General features: G+C 34.7%; 1 protein-coding gene across 3 annotated transcripts in view; it reads right to left on the reverse strand.

Moving 5' to 3' along the window:
- The window catches only part of ERP44 (endoplasmic reticulum protein 44), a 137,964-nt gene that overhangs the window by 52,815 nt on the left and 62,083 nt on the right, over positions 1 to 23,066 (reverse strand). For all 3 annotated transcript variants that reach the window (XM_074196735.1, XM_074196734.1, XM_074196736.1), the window contains exons 5-8: positions 15,767 to 15,951; positions 13,542 to 13,657; positions 7,828 to 7,885; positions 6,485 to 6,601 (exon numbers count right to left, since the gene is read on the reverse strand). In XM_074196735.1, coding sequence (XP_074052836.1) covers positions 6,485 to 6,601; positions 7,828 to 7,885; positions 13,542 to 13,657; positions 15,767 to 15,951 — 476 coding nt within the window. The remainder of the gene's footprint in view (positions 1 to 6,484; positions 6,602 to 7,827; positions 7,886 to 13,541; positions 13,658 to 15,766; positions 15,952 to 23,066) is intronic.

A 23,066-nucleotide genomic window follows, 5' to 3' on the forward strand; every position in this document is an offset into this window, starting at 1 on the left:
AAGTCAGGAATTAGGAATAGAGGTTTTATAGTCTTAGCAAGTAGAACTTCCTATTTTTATTTTTGACATACACAATGGGATGTACAAAATAAATGGGTGGATGAAATTTTAATACAAGTTGATTTTTCAGAATTGTTAAAAGACTGTCAGTTCTCAGTAAGAAGTACTTGCCTGACATTTGTTTCACACAGCAGGCTATTTGTAGCACATGCTACTAATGCAGAGGCAAGAAAAGCACCTCAATCTTCTTGAGACTAAACATATTCTGATATTTCCTGAAAAGACTGAAGATAAAAATGGACTGAGGGTTGACTACAAGGTTGGGGTAGTGGTATTAATAATAATAGTATTTATTAGCATTTTAAGGTTTGCAAAGCATTTTTAGATGTTATCTCATTTGATTCTCACAATATCCCTGTGAATTTGTGAATTTGTACCCCAATTTTACAGAGAAAAATACTGAAGTTCAAAGAGGGTAAGGGATCTTTCTAGGGTTATACAGCTAATAAGCATCTGAGGTCTTCCTGATTCCAAATCCAATATTCTATCCATTTCTCCACCTAACTAGTTGAGAAAATGGTGAGTACGGAAAATTGATTGGGGGGAAAAGAAAGTCTCTTTGAATTCCATACAACTGCTGCATCATAAACTGCTAATGAGAACACTAAATGCTGAAGAAACAATGTGGATCAGGTTTCACTATGTTCTAGCATTCAAACTTGTCACCACAATTATGGGCACAGCTTGGGATTACTGTGCAAGTATTTGCCTTTGATACAACAAAGGTGGATTAATGAAGTTTCCAGAAAGCCCCAGAGTTAACCCTATCTTGAGTCCAGAGCAATGTTTTCCAAATCAAACTATACTGCAATTCATTAAAATATCTAAATTTCCCTCAGTGACAGTTTAAAATTGCACAGGTATATAATAAAAATTAAATTCTGCAATAAGAGTGAAAAAAAATTCCCTTATTCTTCTGACTGAAATGAAAATGCAAATCCATATTAAGAAATTACAGCTAAAGATAAGTATATAAATGCTATAAAAATATAAAATAAACTGAAGAAAATTAGTAGCAATAATACTACTCTCTACTAATTTTTCTATCATTAGAAATGTGACATCAAAATGTGGAACACGTCAGACACCAACTGATTTCTTTGCTTTGATTTTATTATTGCTAAAAGGGTTTCTTGCTGAAAGTAAATTCCAAAAAGCAATTAAATTCAAAGCCTTTAGAAATGATTTTTCTACAAATAAGCACTAGAAAAATTCCTTTGGTCATTTCAATTCAAAAAATTTTTATTTGGCAAAATAGATTAGTTTATTGTCTCCTTTCACATATTTTATAGAGAAGTTTTGCTGGGCTCATCTGTGTTTGAAAATACAGTCTCACAAAAGATACACAATAGTCCTTGCATATTCTTCTCCAATCCAGGCCAAGCAATAAGTCTTATTTAAAAATAATTGGTGCCATGTATCTAGACAAATCTTAAGAGCTTAAGCATTTTTAAAATCAATTTTTTAAAAAAATGGAAAAAAGCTTCCTCTTCCAAGCAAAATAAGAATTATTTATTTTATATTTGCTTATGCTTGACAAAAAAAAAAATCAAGCAAAACTTGTTTACATTAACAGAAGGCAGGATATAGTTGAAAAACCAGGCAAGATGGCAGAGTAAGAGAAAGCAGTATAACTGAGCTTCCTCATCAACTATAAAAGACCTAAAGAAGGAAAAACTCAAGAAGATCAACTTTCTTTACTAGGATTACAAATTCTACCCTTTCTGGAGCTCCACTCTGCAGACCTGCAGCTTTACTGTCAAGACCCAACCAGGCTCTGGAATGACAGCGATCAGACTGTGCCATTGATTGGACCACACAGGGTCTGCTGAAAAGGCAAAATATACCAGGAAAACAGAAGCAGGACTCTAGAAAAGGACAAACCAAAACCATATACCCATGACAGTACCAGCAAGACTTAACAAAGTCTGGCCCTAATAAAAATTCCCAATGGAAGAATGAGTAAGAGAAGAATACAAGAGAATAATTCTAAAACATGAATAAGCAAAGCCTTAAACACACACACACACACACACACACACATACCCTGGACACAAGAACATTTAGAATTCTTTGAAGAAACATGAAGAAAAATGAAAAAGTAAAAATAATATTAAAAATTAAATAAGAATGCTAGAAGAAAGAATCAAAAGAGAAATAAGAGCTATGTATGAAGAAGAATCCTGGAAAGAATTAATAGCTTAGTACAAAGGATACAAAATGTCATCCAAGTATGACTCCATGAGAAAAGCAACCAAAAACCCCCTTAATACAAAATACAGGAATCAAAAAATAGAAGAGTAAAACATTTCATATCAAAAACAATTGAACTGGAAAACACATAAGAGCAAATTTAAGAATAACTAGACTACCTCAAAGTCATGCTATAATTCACTTCCATATATAGAAATGACACAATAAGAATGCATACTTTAGGTACATTTTCTTTTCTTTCTTTTTTTTCTTTTTTTTTGGGGGGGGAGACATGTCCAATGTGGGAATTTATTTTGCATGGCACATTTTCAAATAATTTTCAATAATTTTTCTTTTGTTTAAATTTTTTTTTAGATTTTTTTTTTTGCAAGGCAATGGGGTTAAGCAGTTTGCCCAGTGCCACACAGCTAGGTAATTATTAAGTGTCTGAGGTCAGACTTGAACTCAGGTACTCCTGACTCCAAGGCCGGTGCTCTAGCCACTGTGCCACCTAGCTGTCCCTAATTATTTTTCTTGTATTTCCAATGAGAAGGAGAAAAGAGAATACAGAACTGAAATTTAATTTAAAAAAAGAAAGAGAAAGACTTGGGAACTCTGATCAACGCAAGAAACAAACAAAATTTCAGAGAATTCATGATGAAACATGTTGCCCATCTCAAGACAAAAAGGTAATGGATTCTGAGGGCTGACAGATATTTTTGAAGGACATGACTAATGTGGGAAAATGTGGGCATTTATTTTGTTTAACTGGGTTTTTATTTTTCTTGTTTTCTCAATGGAGAGAGGAAGAGATGGGAAGAAAAGAATTCAGATCTGAAAACAAAATAAATTTGAATTTTATATTAAAAATTATGAAAGAAACTGCCTGGATATATCAGAATTAGACAGCAAAGTGAACATAGAATTTCCAGATACATCCTGAAAGAAACTCTAAAATAACAACTCCTAGGAATATGTCATACCCCAAATCCAGAGCTCCCAGGTCAAATAAAAAAATACTACAAGAAAGTTCAAATATCATTAGTCAAGATCCATTATAAAGGAGGGGGAAAACACAGAATGCAACATTTCAAAAGGCAAAAAGATAGCAACCTGCAACCAAGAATTATTTACCCAGGAAAACTGCATATAATTCCTCCAGGAGAAAAATTATCTTTAATGAAATAGAGAACTTCAAAACATTCCAGATGAAAAGACTAAAGCTGGGTAGAAACTTTGAAATATAAACAATGTAAATAAGAGAAACATAAAAGATAAATATGAGTGATCAAAAGGAACTTTACAAGGTAAAGTATATGCATACTAATTGGAAGTGGAAAGCGATAGAAATGAACCCCCAGAAATCCACTCTCATTAAAGATTATATAGAGAGTTAAGACAAATAGTGGATTTTATAGGCTTTTAATGATATTAAAAGAATAGAAAGTAAAGGAGAAAAAATATACTAGGTAAGAAAAGGGAAGGAAGAGCCAGGAAATGCCTTGGATTATCAGGGGGTACAAGTAGAAGTCTATATAAACAAGGAAGGTATAGAGGATCAAGAGTCACCTAAATTTTATTTTCTGCTGGTAAAATCAGGACGGCATGTATCTGTACACGTACACACACACACACACACACACACACACACACACACACACACACACACAATTTGGTATAGGAACACTTTCAACCCAATAGGGAAATGAGAGAGAAAAACGAAAATAAAAGGAAGAGCAGATTCAGGAAGAGCAGATTCGTCATAAACATAACAAACTTTAAACTCTGTAAGGAGGCACTGAAGATGGCTTAAAAAGAAAAGAACCAATCATTACAAGCTCTACTTGGTTTTAACCACTCAGAACAAAGTACTCCTTGTGAACCCTGCCCCCCCACTCCCACTATGGTTTTCAATTTCCGTGTGTGTGTGTGTGTGTGTGTGTGTGTGTGTTGTCTTTCCTCGTTAAAATGTAAGCTCCATGAGGGCAAGGGCTGTCTCTCTTTTTCTTATTTGTATGCCTAGTAATTAATAGAATGCCTGGGAACATGGTAGGTACTTAATAAATACTTACTAAGTTTAACTGAGAGTTTAGGAGAATAGGATAAAGAGAAATATATGATTAGCAATTAAAACTGTAAACGTGAATGAGACAAACTCATTAATAAAATGGAAAAAGAATAGATAAAAAAACTAGACTCCAACAATATGTTGTTTATAAGAAACACACTTGAAACATAAAAACTCATACAGAGTTAAAATTAAGAGGCTAGAGCAAAAACCTATTTTTCCTTGGCTGAACTAATAAAAAAAAGGAAATAGCAATCAAGATCGTAGACATGGCTATAGTATTAATTCAAAGAAATAAACAAGAAAAAACATTTTGCTTAAAGATAGCACTAACAATGAATTAATCATAATACTTAATATTTATATATGCATATCAATATATTAATCAATAACATTAATATTAATTAATAATTAATTAGTATTGATATATGCATGTTAACATTTATATGTGCATACACACACACACACACCCCAAACAGTATTGCATCTAAATAATTAAAAGAAAAAATAAGTTACAGGAAAAAAGATGATTTTTATCTGGAAATACAAATACCAACTGTTCAGCAGAAAGAATGCTCAGAATCAAAAAACCTTGATTCAAAACTGCCACCGAGCACCTCTAAGATCTTGGGTACTTAATATCTCTGAAACTTGGTTTTCTCAATGATAAAATAAAGAGGTTAGTTTGTATGACCTCAAGTCAATTCTGGCTCTAAACTTATGGACCTTTCACTTTTATCCAGGAGTTAAAAGCTTCTCAAAAGATTACAAGAGATTTTCATAAGCTAACAGTTCTCAGGATTTATAAAACTTGTTTGTTAATTGCTAATGCATCTGGTAACTTGAAGACATATGACTTTCAAGCGAAGGTAAAAATGCCTTTATAGCAAACAAAATGGATTATTTAATTTGGTTTCATTAAATCTTAATAGCTTAAAAAGACATTTTATTGAATTGGTATAGTTCATAATTTATCTACTATGAGTTCTGGGTTGGCTTCTTGGTCCCATCCTCTTGGCCTCTGAAAGGTTCAGCAACTACATATGACCTAATTTAGGAGTCATGTTACTTTGTACAAAATAGTCACTTATTTGAAATAAATGTATTTCACAATATGGGATAAGAAAAGCAAGACAAAGAATCAACTGGACTGAAAAACCAGTTTACTCTTTCAAGCTTTACTTCATTTACATTTCTGGATCTTTGGGGATTTGTTTTACACTGGTAAAAGACTCAAGAGTTTAGATGGGTTGTGTTTTTTTTTTGGTGCATTTTTAGATTGGGTAGGGGACAAAAAAGTAATTACTTTGATTATATCTTCAATTGGAGAGTGTGTGGTTGTGTATGATTTCAAAGCAAACAAAAAGCAAATGAAAATTTTTCTCCCCAAACAAGTTACCTAACCTCCTCAAATCTCTCCTTAGGCATCATAAGAACATCTGATATAGAGGAAAGACCACTGGTTTTAGAGTCAAAAGATCCCCAGATACTACTAGAATGTGACCTTAAGCAAGCATTTTTCCTTTCTAAGCTTCTGCCCATCTAAAAAAAACAAAGATACCACTTGCACCATCTCAAAGGAGATAATGCTATGACAGCAATTTATAAACCACAAAGCACTAGATGAATATTTTTTTATAATTTTACCTAGATTTCCAGTCATGTTCATTTTTACTTAGATCTATATTTTAATTTATTGTGATCTCAGTATTGTCAGCAATCCTTTCATCCCTGTAGCTCACAACCCTTCCTCATCCTGGCAGAAGTTCTTCAGAAGCTGCTGCGGCTGAAAAAAAATTATTTCCTCTAACAGTCAGTCTTCTGGTGATAGATCTTTCCTTTTCATTTAGATATGCCAGTCCCTAGATGCATATAGTTTACCACCATCATTTCCAACTTAATAAGACCTGCTGGACTTAGTTAAACTCTCCTCTAACAGACTTAGAAAAATCTAAGATGAAGCATCAGGAAGACTTTAGTAGAGGTTTCATTTTTATTATGACTTATCTGTGATAAAAGGAATGGAGGGTCATAAAGGCATTAATTTCTTTTCCTCCATCTTCAATTACAAAAGCACATAAATGAGTTATTTTTGCACCTTGAGAGATACAGAAACCTTGCTTTTGAATATAAATTAAAAATAAAATGCTAAAAATTCCATACCTCTCCATTTTCAAATGTTATTTCCCGAACAAGAGGAACACATTTATCTTGAGTCCAAGCATAAGCCAAGTCAAAATTCGTTAGAGATCCCAGATATACCATATCTGGAGCATGTTCCTGTTAGAAAAAGAAATTGAACCAAAGTTTCGGGAATAATTTCATGCAGATACTTGGAAAGTACAACAAAGATTTAAGAAGGCACGTTTAATCAATTAATTGCTAAAATTCAATTATTTATCAAGGATGTACTGAAATGCCTACATGCTCAATAATGTAGGCATTGTATAAGAAAATAAAATATTACAATTCACTGTAACTGCCAAGAGAAAGCATTCTTTAAAAAAATAGAAGTATTGTCTACACATATTTGTAAACTATATAAAACATAACAGAAAAGGCACTGAAGTTGGAGTCAGAAAGTCTAGATTAAAGACTTGGCTTAAATACTAAATGAATGACTTTTGTACAAGTCATTTTTTCTCTATGTAGGGAGGAAACTACTTTGTAATCTGTAATGTGTTATCTAAATGTAGGCTATTAAAAGAATAAAAAATTTTAAAAAGGATAAATGCAGGCTATTATCACTATTACAACTAAGAACCAACTATATGTAAAATCCTGTCCCTTATGTGATGGTGATATTAAAAAAAATACAATTCAAATAAATAGTTGACTTATCTGAAATGTTTGAAACCCCATAGGGGAAAAAAAAGGTTTTTTTGAAACAATGAGATTTCCTTACCTTACCTTATCAACTTAAAATATATGTATCTTATATTTAATATCTCACTTTCTCAGATGACTTTAATTCTGGACTAACATCAGTTGTCAAAGGAAACAATGTAATTAAGCTATGCTACAAACAAAATTCCTTGTGGCCAAGACCCTGGCAAGTAAGAAATTTCATAAAGAGGAAGAAAAATGAAACATTTCTAGGTAAATAATTCATTTCAAAGTAAAGAAATTTCTTTAAAACAATATTTAATTTTTTAAATTTCTTAGTTTTAACTTACTTATTATAATATGCTCCATTAAGTCATATAAATTAGTAACTGCTTCCTGGGCATTAAATTTTAGTCCAACAGAATACTATTTAGCAATATTGAATTAAATAACTAAATAAAAAGGTCTCCTTTCTCTCATCAATTCTGTAAACCTTCTATCCAAAAGACATAGTCCCTGGAAACAAAATAGGTGCTTTAAAATTGGGTTTCCTTCCAAAAATTTACTGACAAAACTAATGGAGTTATTTGGAAATTTTTTATATGCACAAATGATTCATAGAGGCAAGAGCTGAAATACTACAGATAATAAGCGGCAGGTCACTTTTCTAATAAACTTACCCCTGGTGGTTTGTAAATTATGTTGTCTCCACTAAATCTTTCTGGTTTTGAAACAGACCTAATAAGAATAAAGAAGAAAATGAAGATAATAAATCAATAACAAAACTTCAATAACTTTGGTTATATTACAATGTGGAAAAAAAGTAAAATGAAAACCTCTACCTTAAAGTAAAGCTCAATATGAAAACTACTGAAATAAGGACTCTCTGACAATAATAGTTAGGAAAATGAGAAAGCAGTTTGGTGAAAATTCATTTAATTAAACATCTTAAACCATGTATACAATAAGCTTTGAGTGTATAAATGATAATTTTCTACATCTAAATAACCTAAATTTATGTATTATAAATGTGTAAAAAAATTAAAGTAGAAATATTTTACTCAACTATGGTTAGAGAAAGACTCTTCTGTAAAGAAGGTGAAATTTTAGGGCAGCTAGGTGGCGCAGTGGATAGAGCTCCGGCCCTGGAGTCAGGAGTACCTGAGTTCAAATCTGACCTCAGACACTTAATAATTACCTAGCTGTGTGGCATTGGGCAAGCCACTTAACCCCATTTGTCTTGAAAAAACCTTAAAAAAAAAAGAAAAAAAAAAAGAAAGGGAAAATATTACCATAAAAGATAAAAGAGACAGTCTAATTATATAAACCTAAAAAGCTTTAGAAACAAAACAATTAACTAGGGGAAAGAATCTTTTCAGTCTGATAACAAAGATAAAGATGGAAATCACATAAATATATAGTAAGGTCCATTCTTCAATTGACAAAGATTAGGATCAGGTACTTTACCAAAAGAAGAAACCACTATGGAAAGAAAGAAATTTTAATGTTCTAATGATGAAGTTGTGAATTAGTTCAGTTCGAAAAGCACCTGGAATTTTTTTATTAGGTTTTTGCAAGGCAAAAATGGGGTTAAGTGGCTTGCCTAAGGCCACACAGGTAATTATTTCAAGTGTCTGAGGCCAGATTTGAACTCAGGTACTCCTGACTCCAGGGCCAGTGCTCTATCCACTGCGCCACCTAGCCACCCCTGGAATTATTCTGAAAAGAATCACTCAACTATAAAGGGCACCTGGATGCATGATGAGTAGAGCACCGGCTCTGAAATCAGAAGGACTTGAGTTCAAATGAGATGCTTACACTAGGCTGTGTGATCTTGGGCAAGTTACTTAACCCTAATTGTCTCTTCAGTCTTCCTAATTCCTACCTGGTCACTGGACCCAGATGGCACAGAGGAGAAAGTAAGGCTGGTGACAGCATTATCATCATCAACTATATATATATACTTTTATCTAGAAATGCAACTTTTAGGCATATATGCAGAAGGCCAAATACTGAGTCACAAATAAAAATATATTTATAATAGCACATTTTTATAATAAAAACTTGATAGAAAAAATGAGTACTCATCAAATTGAGTAATAAACAGTGATATCAATAACAGCTGATTGTTCTGTATTACTGAATTGTAAGAAGTTACAAATATGAAGAATTCTGAGAAACTTGTGAAATCTTGAATGAGGGAGACAAAGAACCAGAATACCTATATGATGATGACAATAACATAAAGGAAAAAAATTGAAATATTTCAGAATTCTGATCAATGCAGTCACTAACAGTCACCTTAGAAAATTTTATGAAAAAGTATATCGTCTACTGACAGGCAAAAAGAGAAGGGAACATAGATATTGAACGAGGCATATACTTTCAGACATAGCCAATGTGCTCTATTTCTTTGATTAGACTTTTTTTTTACAAGGTAGGATTCTAATGGGAATTAACAGTGATTTTTTTGGGGGGGCAGAGAACATATAAACAACATTTAAAAAAAACCAATATAAAATTACCAAAAAAAAACCTCCCAACTCAATCCCCTAAAATTTGTCTACAATCCTTTTAAATTTTTTTTATTAATCTTTTGTTTTTATATTAATTTTCAAATAGATCTCTCTTTCCACTTCCCTACTCAAAGAATTTCCTGGGAGCAGCTAGGTGATGCAGTGGAGAGAGCACCAGCCCTGAAGTCAGGAGGACCTTAGACACATAATAATTGCCTAGCTGTGTGAACTTGGGCAAGTCACTTAACCCCAGTGCCTTAAATAAATAAATAAATAATTTTTTGAAAATGAATTTCCCTTGTAACAAATGATAAAAAAAAAAAGAGAGAGAGAAACAGTTCAGCAAGACTAACCAACCCATCAAATGAGCGTGCTGATCACTGACTTCCATCTCTTCAATGAAGGGAAAGGATGGAATTGTATCTTCTCTGGGATCAGACTTGTTCATCAGCATTATGCAGTATTTATAGAACATAGAACTAAAGCTGGGAGGGCCTTGAAGGTCAACCAGTCAGTCAATATCATTTTACAAATGAGTAGGCCTAATTTCCCACAGATAAGAAGTGTCAATGGAAGGATTTGAATCTATGTCCTCTGACTCATTTTTTTCCCTTGTTTTCATTTCTACTGTTGTCATCTTGGTATAAACTGTTTACCTGGCTCTGCTCACTCATTTAAGTCTTCTCACTTTCTCTGTATTCTTCATATTTATCATCTTACCATACAGTAATATTCCATTAAATTCATGTAACTCGATTTAACTATTTCCCAATCTAAGATACCCATCATTTTAAATTATGATTATGCTGTAACTTTGAAATGCAATTTTAAAGGACTAGTTTTTTTTTGATTGGCACATGTTTGTATTGCTATTAAGTCATGAGTTTGGGGGCATAATATTAATTGGTAGTTCTTTCAACAGTATGTGCATGTATTTCCATATTATCTAACAATTATTACTTTCCTCTTTTATTACTTTTTTTATTAAAGATATTATTTGAGTTTTACAACTTTCCCCCCAATCTTACTTCCCTCCCCCCCCCACCCCACGGAAAGCAATCTGCCAGTCTTTACTTTGTTTCCATGTTGTACATTGATCCATATTGAGTGTGATGAGAAATCATATCCTTAAGGAAGAGACAAAAAGTCTAAGAGATAACAAGATCAGACAATAAGATATGTTTTTTTTTCTAAATTAAAGGGAATAGTCCTTGAACTTTGTTCAAACTCCACGGCTCTTTATCTGGATACAGATGGTATTCTCCTTTGCAGACAGCCCCAAATTGTTCCCGATTGTTTCACTGATGGAATGAGTGAGTGCTTCAAGTTTGAACATCACCCCATGTTGCTATTAGGGTATACAGTGTTTTTCTGGTTCTACTCATCTCACTCATCATCAGTTCATGCAAATCCCTCCAGGCTTCCCTGAAATCCTGTCCCTCCTGGGTTCTAATAGAACAATAGTGTTCCATGACATACATATACCACAGTTTGCTAAGCCATTCCCCAATTGAAGGACATTTACTTGATTTCCAATTCTTTGCCACCACAAACAGGGCTGCTATAAATATTTTGGTACAAGTGATGTTTTTACCCTTTTTCATCATCTCTTCAGGGTATAGACCCAGTAGTGATATTGCCCTTTGGGCATAGTTCCAAATTTCTCTCCAGAAAGGTTGAATGAATTCACAGCTCCACCAACAGTGTAATAGTGTCCCAGATTTCCCACAATCTAAAGGACTATTTTTTTATGAAAGTAAAGAATGCATAAAAAGAAAAGATAAATTTTAAACTAATATATATTATATTTTCATCATCACTATAAATCAAAATTTATATCTACAGTGTTAGTTTTAGCATTTAATTTGCCCTCCTCTTCCTTTTGTGCTTCTTCTTCAATCTATCCACCACACAGTTGACAAAATTACCTTTGTATAGTTCTGACCATATTAACTTCTTGGTTCAAAAATTTCCATGGCTTCCAATGATATTTTAAATTTCACATTAACAATCTGACTCGACTCCTGTCTAACCTTTCACACTTATTTATTTTATTCCCCACTTTATAGATTCTACATTTCAGTCATACCTATCTACTTCCTGTTCTTTAAATTTACAATCCATTTCCCATATTCATGTCTTTACAGACTATCCTTTCCCATGCACTCTCTCTTCACTTACACTCAATTAGAATTCTTAGGCTCAGTGTAATTCTTTGTGTAATTATATATTAATTCTATATAGTTATTCATCATAACTAAATCTAACCAAGGTCTTAACTCAGAGGTTTAATTAAAATGCTGCTTTCTAATTCATGCTGAATCCCACATCAAACTCTTCTTACCAGGGCTAGGTTACCATATGACTGCAAAATGTTTTATCATACAGGTTTGTTTATTATCAGGAGATCATAGAATCAGATTTAGCATTAGAAGGGAGCTTAAAAGTTATCTAATTGAATATTCTTGTTTTAAAGGATTTTTACCAATTTCTCATAGAGATTGAGATTAAGATTATCTAAAGGACTTTACAAGACTTTACAAAAACTCTAAGGGTTCAGTGTATAAGATCAGATCACCGAATACTGGGAATAATTTAAGATCTATTACCTAGGGGTTAAGTAGGGCTAGACAACTGCTTTGTTAGGGAAAGAGGGGACCAAGGATATTAAGAGGTATGAGTTCGAGAAAGGTTAAGAAAAGGGTCAGGGTAGCTGCCAGATCAAGAAGAGGTGGAAGAAAAAACATAGAAAGGAAACAAGGTAGACAAAGGAGTAAATATAGAACTGTAATCAACATGTTCAGTTGAGATCTGAAAAGTTGAAAGTAAGGCAAGATTAAGCAAAGAACAAAGAGTTCTCCTCAAAGAAGAAGCTGGGTTAGAGCCATCTCATTTTTTATCTCCTTAAAACATTCATGCCCTTTTATAGTATTGCCTTGGAGGTAACCTTTTTTAGGTTGGAGCAAGGTGGTCTGGTTTTGTAAGAAAGCCTTGCCTAACTAGAGAGTACAAATAGGAGTGACCAGCTCTCAGATATGACTAGTGTTTTGAGTCATACCCTTTTCTGTCCATGAGTTATTAGAACTCTAACAGAAACTAGAGTTTAGGATTATCTAGACATCAAATTCTTTCATATCTTGCAATAGCAAGCAAGGGTAGTCTTCAAGTTCCATGAAAAAAAAAAAGCATGAAACTCATCTTTCACAGGATAAAAAAAGAGAATGATGATAAACATTTTGGATCTTCAATATTGGGGTTGAATCTTGGTGATGATTATTGATAATAGCAATAATAAAATCAAAATTATGCAGCTAGCAATCTTTGCAATATTGCTAGTTTTAAGATAGTAGCATGGACAACAGTGTTGAGAGTTTCAACTTTCAATTATTTGTCAGTTTGCCCCCTAGCTATTTGGTTTGCTACCCTGGTTCCCCTATTTTAGAACCTTCTCTGAGCTCTGAGCATTCTGGTTCTAAATTGCTCTATGATTACTTTCTTCTCTAACTCCAAGGTTTGAATTTTTAACTTTTCCAGTTTGAGGGGTGCCTTTTATCCCTTTTCTCTGAATATTACTTTGCCTTATCTATTAAGGAGTTCTAGTATCAACCTCAATTTTTCCATTACTATAGGGCCTCAGTCTATCCTTTAGATTTTGATCTATTGGGAAATCAGTTAGGTAGAATACTTTGATGCATTCTAATCAATGGTGGATTGAGCCTCCTTGAAGCTCCAGAAAAAAGCAATTATGTTAGATATACATAATAATGCCCTTCAACAGCAGCTAAAATTTAATAGAAACTCACATTTCAAAAACTCAGAGTGATATGGGATTTATGAGGTCATTTCAGTAAAACAAATTGCAACATTAATAAACTTACCCAAATGCAGAAAAGAAGACACAATCATCATGCAAAATATTTGCTACTCTTTCAAAGGTTCTATAGTTGTCTGAATCCTTTTGTTCAAAATATCCAATGATTGTTCTTTTACTGCGCTACAAATATAAAACATAGCACATAATGTTCTTTATAAAGTGTTCTCTACCCTGCTCACATGATCTATTAACATAACACTATTCCTATATCCCTTCCTCAGTTATAGCTATAGCTGTAATAGGTATAGCTATCACCCATGCTTCCAAAAATATATATAACTAAATATAAATTGAACTTCAAATACTTAAAACTCAAGATGTGAAAAAATGTTTGATTAAATAATATGTTTATGACAACTATAATTTTTTTTTTAGGTTTTTGCAAGGTAAATGGGGTTAAGTGGCTTGCCCAAGGCCACACAGCTAGGTAATTAAGTGTCTGAGGCCAGATTTGAACTCAGGTACTCCTGACTCCAGGGCTGGTGCTCTATCCACCGTGCCACCTAGCCACCCCCAACTATAAAATTTTTTAAATTTATTTTCACATCATTTTATTTTGAGAGGTCAAAAGGATTATTTTATTTGGAAAGATTTTATTTATTTTGAGTTTTACAATTTTCCCCTAATCTTGCTTCCCTCCCCCACAGAAGACAGTCTGTCAGTCTTTACATTTTTTCCATGGTGTACATTGATCTAAGTTGAACATGATGAAGAAGTAATCATATCCTTAATGGAAAAAAAATTTAGTATAAAAGACAGCAAAATCACATAATAAGATATCAGGTGTTTTTTAAACTAAAAGTCTGGTCTTTGTTCAAACTCCACAGTTCTTCTCTGGATACAGATAGTATTCTTCATCACAGGTAACCCAAAATTGTCCCTGACTGTTGCACTGATGAGATGAAGAAGTCCATCAAGGTTGATCAATGCCCCCACGTTGCTGTTTGTTAGGGTGTATAGTGTTTTTCTGGTTCTGCTCATCTCGCTCAGCATCAGTTCATGCAAATCCCTCCAGGTTTCCCTGAATTCCCATCCCTCCTGGTTTCTAATAGAACGATAGTGTTCCATGATGTACATATACCACAGTTTGTTCAGCCATTCCCCAATTGAAGGACATTTACTTAATTTTCCATTCTCTGCTACCACAAATAGGGCTGCTATGAAATATTTTTGTACAAGTGATGTTTTTTACCCTTTTCCATAATCTCTTCAGGCTATAGACCGGATTATTTTTTTTAAATGTTTAAATTAGCAAGTCTTTTTTCATTTAATATTTTATTTTAATCTTTGGGTTGGATGCATTTTAAAATATAATAAAACCTCAGTAAGTGAAACTACACAAATTTAAAATTTAAGATGATCTGAAAAAGACTGGGTTGAGTACAAATTCATATAGTAAGCACTTAAATATGTATCAACTGATCTTCATACAATCTATGATGGAAAAAATAAATTTTAAGGTAAATTAATAGTGTAAAGAAGGGAAAACACTTAAAATATCTAAAAGGATAAATTGCTGTCAAGCATCATTTCAAATTAATACTTAAATATAAATAAGTGATAAACAAATGATCACAAGTTACTCTAATTCATTAAAGCTGATTCATAAAGAAACTACATAAGATATTTTTAGGAGCACTGACTTCAGAGCAAAAAGGAGCCTTGGAGAGAAAAGGGGGTACAGTTCCTTCTTTTTATAGATTAAAAAAAACTTCAGAAAAATTAATAAGTGACCTTGCCAAGGTCACACAGATAAGTAGCAGAGCCAAGATGTAAACACAAGGTTTCAGACTCTAATTCTGATGCTTTTTTATACCATTTCTTTGATTAACCTACTTTGAGTCATATGTATGTTAAAAAAAATCTGAATTTCTTTTAATAGTCTCATACTCCCACTCCACCAATTAACACAAATTAGTGAGATTTAAATGTACTCTATACATTTTAATCAATAATTTTTCATTTAGTAAAATGATAGTTTCTGTCTAAAATATATTTCAAAAAGTCAAATCAGTACAGATAAAATACTATTACAATAAATTTTAATCCTACAGTAAGCTTTAAGACCCGTTATTCTTTTGATTGTACTAAAATGTTGAAGTGAATAAAAAAAAAGAAGGCATTAGATGAAGTACTATGATTTGGATTTTTCTTGTTATAATAAGATTTGTATTGGAAAAAGTTCTTTTTATAGGGTAGGTACTGAACAAAGTTACTTTAGGAACTTACATCAAGAAATTTGATTTCTTCCAAGTCGTGAACTTCTTGAATAGGGTCACTTTTTTGTTGTCTGATGTAATCCGCTATTGCTGTCACTGATCTCTGACCCCTATATTCTCTCTTCATCATCATACCATTCCGGAACAGCTTTAGGGTAGGATATTTGCTTATTCTGTATCTTTGGGCTATTTCCGCTAAAAGAATGGAAAATTAAAAAAAAAGATTCATATTAAAAAAATAGGCATATTGATCTTTATCTTATCAAAATTCAAGCCAATTAACATTTATTCAATGCCTTCTGTGTACATAACAAAGCATAGGTACAAAGTTTAGACTCTACAGCTCAGTCTCTGACTCCAAGAAAGAAAGAAATATTTAATGTTTACTATTTGCCAGGCACTGTGCTAAGAGGTTGACAAATATTATTTCATTTGACTCTCATAACAACTATGCAAGTTAGGTATTGTTAATATTATCCCCATTTTATAACTGAGGAAAGTGAAGTAAACAGAGATTCAATGATTTGACTAGGGTCACACAATTAGCAAGTATCTAAGATGAAGAAGGCTGAATTCAGGTATTCCTGACTTTAGATTCGAGTATACTATTTAACTGCCTAATAGGACATTTAATTAAATGTTTGCTGATTGTAAAGCACTAAAATAGATCTTATAAGAGATATAAAAACAAATAAAATTTTACTTTCCCCAAATCACTTCTAATCTGACAGAGAAAAAGACCCCAGATACAAACAATTGTTAAAAAGTCTGTGTGTGTGTGTGTGTGTGTGTGTGTGTGTATTAATACATGGGAGAACTAAGAGATCCAAGATGCCCTCCATGGAGATTCATGAAAGGAGCATTAGAATCTGCAGGGATCACAAAAGGCTTCTTGGATAAGAAGGCATTTGAGTTGAGGCTTTAAAAGAAAGCTTTCAATAGCTGGGATGGAAGGAAGAATGAATATATTCTGTTTTTCAACATTTTACTTTTTTCTTTGTTTTCACCATTATGTATTTTCTTTCTTTAAATCTCCAAAAGCATAGATTACTTCTTTCCTGGTGGCACAGGTTTAGATCACAAAGTAATTTAAAATGTGAATGTGCCCCCTATAAAGAAGGAAGAGAGCATTCTTTTCATCAACAAACATCAGAAGTCACTCTAGGGAATAAGTTAAGATTAATTACTTATTACAATAAAAACAGATCCCTTCTAATGGAGGAGAATGGAAGGGAATATCTTCCTTTTCCTTCATCATATAAACCGACTGTCAAGTCAGTCGTTATAATTATGACAAAATAGTTCCCCTTTTCATCTAAAAAGAATTTCAGATTCTCTCCTTAAATGTAACTGCTCATTGACAAAAAAAAAAAAGTAGAGAAAGATTGTTTTTCCAAAAGGGAAAGCCCTTAAGACTCTTTCTCCCATTTTCTCAAGCTTTTCTGATGGTACATCTATGTGACTCCACTTTATATCCCTGGAGGTACAGGAATGTTTACAGAAACAAATAATATGACAGATTAAGGGAATTCATGTATACAAACTACATAGTTAAAAGACATCATATATATATATATATATATACACACACACACACACACATACATATATATATATATAATTTCAAACAAACACCTCTAATTCATATTTAAAATTCATAATTTCAGGGTAGCCACCATTAACATAAAATTGCTAAGTATAGATGGTTTAAGGCCTTATAGGGATTTACTGGCCTTGGTTAATTATAGTTACCTTATTATAGGCAGTAAGTACATAATCAAACTGCTAACAGTGTGATTTCTAATGTGCTACACAATAGCTCTAGGACCCTATTTAGATTTCTCCTCTGGCCCCCTCTCCCTGTCTAGTATAACTAAGCAATTCGTAGGAAAGGAGGTATTAGATAAGAAGATAATGAACTTGTCTCTCCAAAGTCACGTAAAGAAGAGTCAGGATTTGAACTCAACTTTTTTGACTAAACCCAGTCTATTCCCAATCTATCTGACTGCCTGCCTACCTTACCCTTTGATCTGACTTTGCTAAGCTAAGAAGAACATCTATGAGGTTTTCTCTGAAATAAATCAATTCAAGTTGAGTTTTCACAAGACAAGTGAACTATTTATCAATTACTGTTTCACGATGTTCCACAAATATAAGATTGTTGGGATGACCTGAGGAACATCAAAAAGGAATATGAAGAAATTAGGCTAGTTTTGCCACAAATTCACTGTTAAGTCCTCCTGTAATATCTCCCCTGGGATTCTTTTAGTCTCATGTTCCTCACCTAAAAAAAAAAAAAAATAAACAAAACACCACCACCACCACCACCACCTGCCCACATAGGCAAGCATGCAGCTAGGTATGCACAAATGTACCCCAGTAAAAGAGTATATGCATTATTTACTCTACCAAGCTGATATTTACAATAAATTCTAAAGTGTCAAGTTTAAACATGAATTTTTGATCTAGGACCTTAGAATTTTAACTATTAGCAGTTGTTAAGCTAAAGTGAGTGAACTTTAAAATACATGTATTACTATAATCTCAATATAATTAATTTCCTTTAAAATCTTATGCATTTTATTAAATTAAAAAACATAATTATGAGAAAGAGGGTCCACTAATCAAAAAAGATGAAGAAACCCTAATCTAGTTCACCACCCTCACCTAACATATGAGAATTATGAGGCTAGGAGAAAGTTAAGTGATTAGTCCAAGATCCTTAGGCCACTAAGTCACCACCCAAGATTTGAAATCAATTCTCAGAAGAAGAAGGGAAGAAAGATATGCTGTGATAACTAAGGACAGGAGGATCAAAGCAAAGATTTTTAAAATATAGTACAAATCATAGTTACAATTTCCTGTCCTATTTCTTATACTACACAAAATAGAGTTATCGCTAACATCATCATCATCATCATCAAAGGGGCATGGATAAATACAGGAGTACTAGAATTTTTAAAAAGCTAGAAGCTTTTGGCAGCTGGCACTGAAGGCAAAAACTATAGGTATAATACAACACAAGAAACATTATATTAGGAGTTAAGTGACTGAGGAAAAGAACAGATATGACATCATGATCACTCAATTTTCTCAAATAACTGACAATACCAATAGGTAGTTTTGCTTAACTTTTCAGGATAGTGTGCTTTTCAGTGGGGTTTTTGTTTGGAGTGGTGCTTGTTACAAAATATGTTGTATCAAAATAAAATGCCCCCGGGGGCGGAGCCAAGATGGCAACATGAAGGGATCGAGTCTTAGGAGCTCTCTGATAAAAACTCATAAACTAAGGACTCTAAACTTTCGAGAGACAGAACCCACAAAGGGACCCAGTGAGGCAGTTCTCCTACTCAAGGTAACCTGGCAAAGAGCAGAAAGGCTCTGCTCCCCGGGGTCGGAGAGGCGGCCCACCAGAGCGAAAGAACTTCAGCCTCCCGGAGGCAGCCCCAGGGCACTGGGAGCCATGGCTCACAGCAGCAGGGGAGTCTCCTGAGCTGCACCCCAGGGAGCACCAGCACAAAGTGGGGGAACAGTGGGGGAACAGTGGGGGACCTCTGCCAGAGCGAGCACATGGAGCCCAGCCCTCAGGGCACACAGCCAGCAGCTTGGTCTTTCAGCAGCCTAGACCTGGAAACAGAAGCAGGTGGAGCACGTAAGCAGGAGCCCCCAGGGCATGAGCCCATTGAACTGAGGGAGGGGAGTGAAGAGAGACTGCAGAGCTCTGTCCTCTGCCCCTGGAACAGGACTCTGGGGCTCTGACCACATTCAGATCCTGATCTCAGTCTAGGCCCCCTCATAGAACAGCAGCCCCCCCCCACCTCAGCCCCGTGGCAGAGGGGAGGGGTGCTTATAGTCATTCACAGACCAGGAGGGAGGACAGAGCCTCACACACTGAGACCCTTGTGGGAGTGTACCAAAAGCTCAGGAAGCACCCCCAAAAAACAGGCTTAGGCTGGGAAAATGAACAAAGAAACAAGAGGAAGACCATTGAGAAATATTTTGCAAATGAGCCCAAGAAGGATCAAAATACTCAGTCTGAAGATGAGGAAGCACAAGCTCCTGCATCTAAAGACTCCAAGAAAAACAGAAATTGGGCTCAGGCTATGACAGAGCTCAAAAAAGACTTTGAAAATCAAATGAGGGAGTTGGAAGAAAAACTGGGAAAAGAAAGGAGAGAGATGCAGGAAAAACATGAAAATGAAGTCAGCAGCTTAGTCAAGGAAATCCAAAAAAATGCTGAAGAAAATAGCATGCTAAAAACCAGCTTAGATCAAATAGATAAAACAGTTCAAAAAGTTACTGAGGAGAAGAATGCTTTAAAAAGCAAAATTGGCCAGATGGAAAAAGAGATAAGAAAACTCTCTGAGGAGAATAAATCCTTCAGACAAAGAATAGAATTCAGGGAGATTGATGAATTTACCAGAAATCAGGAATCAATATTTCAAAACCAAAAAAATGAAAAATTAGAAGAAAATGTGAAATATCTCATTGGAAAAACAACTGATATGGAAAACAGACTTAGGAAAGATAATTTGAAAATTATTGGAATACCTGAAAGTCATGATCAGGAAAAGAGCCTTGACATCATTTTCAAAGAATTACTACAGGTAAATTGCCCTGATATTCTAGAAGCAGAGGGCAAAATAGAAATGGAGAGAATCCATCGATTCCCCCGAGAAAGAGATCCCAAAAAACCAACCCTCAGGAATATTATAGTCAAGTTCCAGAACTCCCAAGTCAAAGAGAAAATATTACAAGCAGCCAGAAGGACACAGTTCAAATATCGTGGAGCTGCAGTCAGGATCACACAGGACTTAGCAGCAGCTACATTGGAAGCTCATAGGGCTTGGAATACAATATACCAGAAGGCAAAAGAGCTTAGAATGCAGCCAAGAATGAACTACCCAGCAAGGCTGAATGTCCTCTTCCAGGGAAAAAGATGGACTTTCAATGAACCAGGGGAATTTCAAAGGTTCCTTTTGGAATGGCCAGAGCTGAACAGAAAGTTTCATCTTCAGATACAGGACTCAGGTGAAGCATGGAGATTGGAGGAGAGGGGGGAAATATGAGGGACTTACTGAGGATGAACTGCATGTATAGAAAAATGATACTGATAATATTCATATGAACCATCTCAGTTAATAGAGCAGGTAGAGGGAACTTTTACAGTTGAAGCACAGGAGAAAGCTGAATTTGAAGATAAAATATGGTGTAAAAATGGAGTCAGTAAGAAAAAAAGGGAAATGGAATGGGAGAAAGAAAAAGGAGAGGGGGAATAGTCCAAGCTATTTCAAATAAGATTTTTTTTTTTATTACAATGAGCTATTGCAATGATATGGAAGGGGGGAGGCAAGGGGGAATGAGGGAACCTTTGCTCTCATCAGAGATGGCTAGGAGAGGAAACAGCAAATATACTCAATGGGGTAGAGACAACTGGAGTAAGAAGGAGGGGGGAGCAGGGGGAAGGGGTGGGGATGTGAATAAAGGAGGAGAGGATGGACCATGGGGGGACAGTGGTCAGATATAACACATTTTCTTTTTTTACTTCTTGCAAGGGGCTTGGATTGGATGGCCTGCCGAGGACCAGGTGGATTCTGGGCCTAAGGGGTGGTATGGGGACTTAGGGCTTCTTGGCCCCAGGACCAGGGATCTGTCTGCTGCGCCACTCAGCAACCCTACAGCAGAGTCAGAGTGAAAGGAGAGAGAAAATATAGTACACAGTAGTGGAGAAATAAGAAAGGAGAGAGTTGCAATCAGCAATGGCAATGTTGGAAAAATATGGAAGTAACTTTTGTGATGGACTTATCATAAAGAATGTGATCCACTCACGACAGAGTTGATGGTGTTGGAACAAAGACTGAAACACATTTTTTTGTTATTATTATTTGGGGGCGGGTGCAGGGCAAGTGGGGCTGGGTGGCCTGCCTGGGGCCACATAGCAGGGTGATCATTGGGTGTCTGGGGCCGAATTCGGATCCAGGTGCTCCTGGCTCAAGGGCCAATGCTCTGTCTGCCAACCGGCCACCCCTACTATTATTACTATTTTATTTTATTTTGGGTCTTTTTTTCCCCTCTTTTTGGTTTTTGCAGAGCAGTGGGGATCGGGTAGCTTGCATGTCACATGGCTGGGTGATTATTGAGTTTACGAGGCTGAATATGGACTCGGGTGCTCGTGGCTCCAGGGCTGGTGCTTCGTCCATTGCATCACCTGGCCATACCTACAATTATTACTATTATTTTTTTTAATTTTAATTTTTTTCTCTCCCCCCCTTTACTTTTTTGCCCAAGCAAGTCTATCTATATTCATGGGGGGAGGGGTATTTTGTTTACTTGTAAACAAGTATATTTTATTAATGTAAAGAAAAACATTTGTACAAAATGAGAATAAAAATAAATTTAAAAAAAATAAATAAAATAAATAAAATGCCCCCTAAACATTCTCTTTAAAGAAAAATTAAGAGCATATTCATTTATGAAGTCTACTGAAAGAAAGATGTTTTATTCCATCAAAATAAAACCAAAATGGCTGACAAAAGGAGGCTGTTCAAGTGACATGATGATCTCCTCCTAGGAAGGAACATCCTGGATCTGTGACTGATAGGGAGAGGCCCTTGAGTTTCTTTCTCAGCAGAAATATCCACAAGGATAGAGAATGGGTAACCAAGTAGACATTCCTAGGATGACTTTAGTCACTTCCTCTCTCAAGAGTCTCCATTTCCCATCAGGAAAGGAGGGAGTTAGACTTGAGTATCTCAAGGGAAATTTTCATCTCTAAATCCTATGTTCCACATGTCAGTTAAAAAAAAAGGTCACAAAGTAAAAAAGAATTGATAATAATATTTAAGAGCAAAATCCAACCTCCAAAAATTACTAATCATGGTTTGAAAAATACTCAGCCTTGTTAATAAGAAAACATAAATTTAAAAATCACAGATTCTTAGAATTTTAGAAGGAATTTTCGTGGTCACAAACTCAGTCAGAAGAAACTTATTGTTTGGTCATGGTCCAGTTCTTTGTGACTCTATTTAGAGATTTTCTTTGCAAAGATATTAGAGTGGTTTGTCACTTCCTTTTCCAACTCATTTTACAGATAAGGAAACTGAGACAAAGTTAAGGGACTTGTCCAGGATCTCACAGTTAGTGTCTATGGCCAGATTTGAACTTGGGAAGATGAGTTCCTGACTCCAGCCCAGCACTCTATCTAATGGTCACCTAGCAGCTCTAGAAGGAACCTTAAGAGGCTGTCTAATCTCTTCTTTCTATCTAGATGGAATAGAAACTACTTCATAACAACCCAGACAAATGATATC

Source organism: Macrotis lagotis, chromosome 8 (genome assembly GCF_037893015.1).
Source record: "Macrotis lagotis isolate mMagLag1 chromosome 8, bilby.v1.9.chrom.fasta, whole genome shotgun sequence".
NCBI lineage: Eukaryota > Metazoa > Chordata > Mammalia > Peramelemorphia > Peramelidae > Macrotis > Macrotis lagotis.